This window comes from Cupressus sempervirens, chromosome 3, assembly GCF_028749045.1.
Source record: "Cupressus sempervirens isolate cs-2001-9-10 chromosome 3, ASM2874904v1, whole genome shotgun sequence".
Classification (NCBI taxonomy): domain Eukaryota; kingdom Viridiplantae; phylum Streptophyta; class Pinopsida; order Cupressales; family Cupressaceae; genus Cupressus; species Cupressus sempervirens.
Genome location: NC_143120.1, coordinates 343,230,947 through 343,234,095, shown reverse-complemented (window position 1 = coordinate 343,234,095; position 3,149 = coordinate 343,230,947). Strand labels below are relative to the sequence as shown.

Here is a 3,149-nt window from a genome sequence, read left to right as displayed (position 1 = left end):
ATACAAGTTCAAAAAAAAGTTCCAAAAAATAAAAATAGGCATCTAAAATCATCTAAATGGTGTTAAGTTCAAATTTCCTACAATACCCATAAAAAATGATATAACCAATCTCTTAGTATGTAAGATAGATATTATTTTAAGCTTTTTTTTATTATTATAGAAAAGTCCACCAAATATATAACCAAAAAATATCAGAAGCTAGAATGTAGAAAAATGGGAGGAAAATAATAAATTAAACTTATATTTTTATACAAAATACGTATTATTATTTTACCAATTTGATGAAAATAAATTAGTAATAGCTTAGCTAAAGGCTACTCTTTTTTAGATGTACATTATCTTATGATATCGTGATCTACTATATGAGAAAGAGAGAGACTATTGTGGGAACTTTATTTAATTATTTCTTGTTAGGTGAGTGTTGTATATATTTCATTTTTTACAATTAAGATTGGACTAATTGGTAGAAGATGGTTTTTTAGGATGTATATATATACAAGAAAGAGTGGTTGTTTATCCATGTTTGATAAGTATTGTATTTTTTAATGTTTAATAGTCTTGGTAGAACTAAGTGGTAGACCTTACATTTTAGTATATATTCAAATTATCTTAATTGTTTCCCTTCTTCAATTAAATATCACATTTTTTCTCTGAAACTCTTAATACTATATTATTCTATTAAGTTTATGTTTTTCTAAAGAATACTTTATTTGTTTATTTATTTTAACAATAGTTTAATACAACTTTTGATTTAGATAGTCATTATTGTATGATATTAGAATCTACATTAAGTAGTCGAAGAGAGAGTGGTTGTTTATCTATGTTTGAAAATGTTAGTATATTTTTCATGTTTAATAGTATTAATAGAAGTAATTGATAGAGCTTACATTTTAACATATATCCAACCTTATTTTAAAATTTTCCTTCTTTCATAACGTATCATAATTTTTGCTACTATGATCAATTTGTAAGGAATTTAGCCTTATATGAACATTTAAAACGACCATATAATTCTTCTAACACCTCTCTTAACCAAGCTTTCTGTACAATATATCTATTACGATAATAAAAACACAAGCCATAAAGTTGAGAGCAGTTTCGGCCGCTGAAGAAAACGTCTGAAATCTAAAAATAGGCAGCCGAAATCGAAAACAGCAATTCTCCCGCAGTTTCAAATTTAGACGTTTGTTGCGCCACTTGTATTCAATCCCTCGCGGCCGCCTGAAGAAACGCAGCCATGATCGATTCCAACACCCTGCAACAAATCGTGAAAACCCAAAACCCAAATCTTTAAAACACCTCCTAAGAAAAAGAGGCCTCCAAAGCACAAATCTTCAATAAAACCCCAACAAAAATTCTCCAAAGCCATTAATCCAAGCAATAATGTACCCAAATTCCGGGCCAAATAATTGAATCTCCTTTCTTCATTCACATTCTCCGTACGTCGTAACGCTTCAGAGTCCCTGTTGCAGAAAAAAAAAACGCCCGCAGCCCCCTTCTCATAAGAAGAATCATTCCCCCATCGAACAACCCAAATCCTGCATAAATTCACCGAGATTTCTATCAAGTCTGTCAAGTTTCGGGCTTTAATGCACCTGTCAGAAGCATTCGATCTTCTGTATCGGTAGCCATGGAGGAAAAATCTGAGGTCGGAATCGACAGCAAATTCATGAATCGTCTGTTGAGCAAGGAATCGAAATTAGACTGTTCTTCCAGAGCCCTGTATTACGCGGCTCCCGGTGCCGTTCCGTTCGGATGGGAATCCGAGCCGGGGACGCCGAAACACCGATTGAATTTGGGGGAGGATAAATTTTTCGCGCCCCCGCTCAGCCCGCCTCCAAATCTGCGCAAAGCTTCCTCTCGATCGAAGCCCTGTTTGCCCGAGTCGCCTCCGCATTGGCCTCTGAAGATCTCGGCTTCGAATTTGTCTCTGAAATTGTCAGGCGCATTTCAGATTGTGAAGGGGAAAATGAGAGTTTTGAGGTCGCCGAATAGGGTTTTTGCGCAGGAAGAAGAGCGCCGTCATGTTTGGAAGCGGCGGTCCAAATCCAGCGAGAAGAAGAGTAATAGCGGTGGTGAAAGTAGGGATTCCTCTGTTTGCCGCCGTTGGATTCCTTCTACTCTGAAGAAAATGGCGTTTCTTTCTGTATATAATAAATGAAGCTTAGGGTTTAGAGGGCCCGTTCAATGGTTTCTGCAAAACTGGTTTATTAAATTGTTCTGATCAATTTCCGTAATCGAAAATGGATGGAATAGGTTGAAGATGTACACAAAAAAGAAAAAGTTCTGGTGTTTTCAGGTATCCTGCTTAGAAATCTTCCGGAGATGCATTGTTTAGCTTACAGTTGCAGAAATTATTGCATGCTGTTTGTTAAACTGGGCCACTGTTTCTGTGGAAACTCATCCATCCATAATTACAGGTTGTTTTTAGGACACTTTCATGAATACCGATTTCATACTTGCTTTTTGTTGAAGCAGCAGTTTCTAGGATCCATATTAAGTGTGAAATGCATTTCAGGATCCAAGACATCAACTTAATTACAGTTAATTAATCAAATTAATAGAATTCATATTTATAAATTTATAGAATTCATATTGGTATTCAGAGTTTTTTGAAATTTTATTGTGTTAAATCAATTTTCATTAAGATGTTGATCACTTTGTCCCCTCAATCATTAGGAATAGACAAAGTCTAGCAATCATTCTCCCTTCTTTATCACCATAATAACTGAAAGCTACAAGGAAAATGTGAGTTGTTGCAAAAGGAGGCGACTGAAACCTTGATTAATCTTTCATAAGGTTTAATATACAATAATATTATGCCATTAGGTCATTATTGTGTTATATGTAATATAGTTTTCACTTTTTTTTTAAAGAGAATTTATTTTTAGATTAATTATGTAAAATCTTTTTTATAACAATATTTGGGATTACAAGCAAGAGCCTCTTAACACAATGCAAAATTGTGGATTACAAGCAAGAGCCTCTTATACACAATGGAAAATTGTGTCTCTCCTTCAATCAATGAGGCTACTTTGTGCAAAATTTGTGGATTCTTTGGTGAAAAAGTGTCATTTTAAAATGTTCGTAACTCACCCAAAAATATTACTTTTTGCACAAATGGATCAATCAGCAACCAAAAAAAACTA

At 34.1% G+C, this 3,149-nt stretch overlaps 1 protein-coding gene across 1 annotated transcript; it reads left to right on the top strand.

Annotated features, from left to right (window-relative positions):
- The first annotated feature begins 1,020 nt into the window (after nucleotides 1–1,020).
- On the top strand, nucleotides 1,021–2,474 carry LOC149566391 (uncharacterized). The gene has a single exon (XM_089817395.1). The coding sequence runs from the start codon at nucleotides 1,631–1,633 to the stop codon at nucleotides 2,159–2,161; it is 531 nt and encodes a 176-aa protein (XP_089673521.1). The 5' UTR covers nucleotides 1,021–1,630; the 3' UTR covers nucleotides 2,162–2,474.
- Nucleotides 2,475–3,149: the final 675 nt, after the last annotated feature.

Bases quoted from the DNA above. Each gene is read 5' to 3' on its own strand.
- LOC149566391 (XM_089817395.1), top strand. From the start codon at position 1,631: ATGGAGGAAAAATCTGAGGTCGGAATCGACAGCAAATTCATGAATCGT.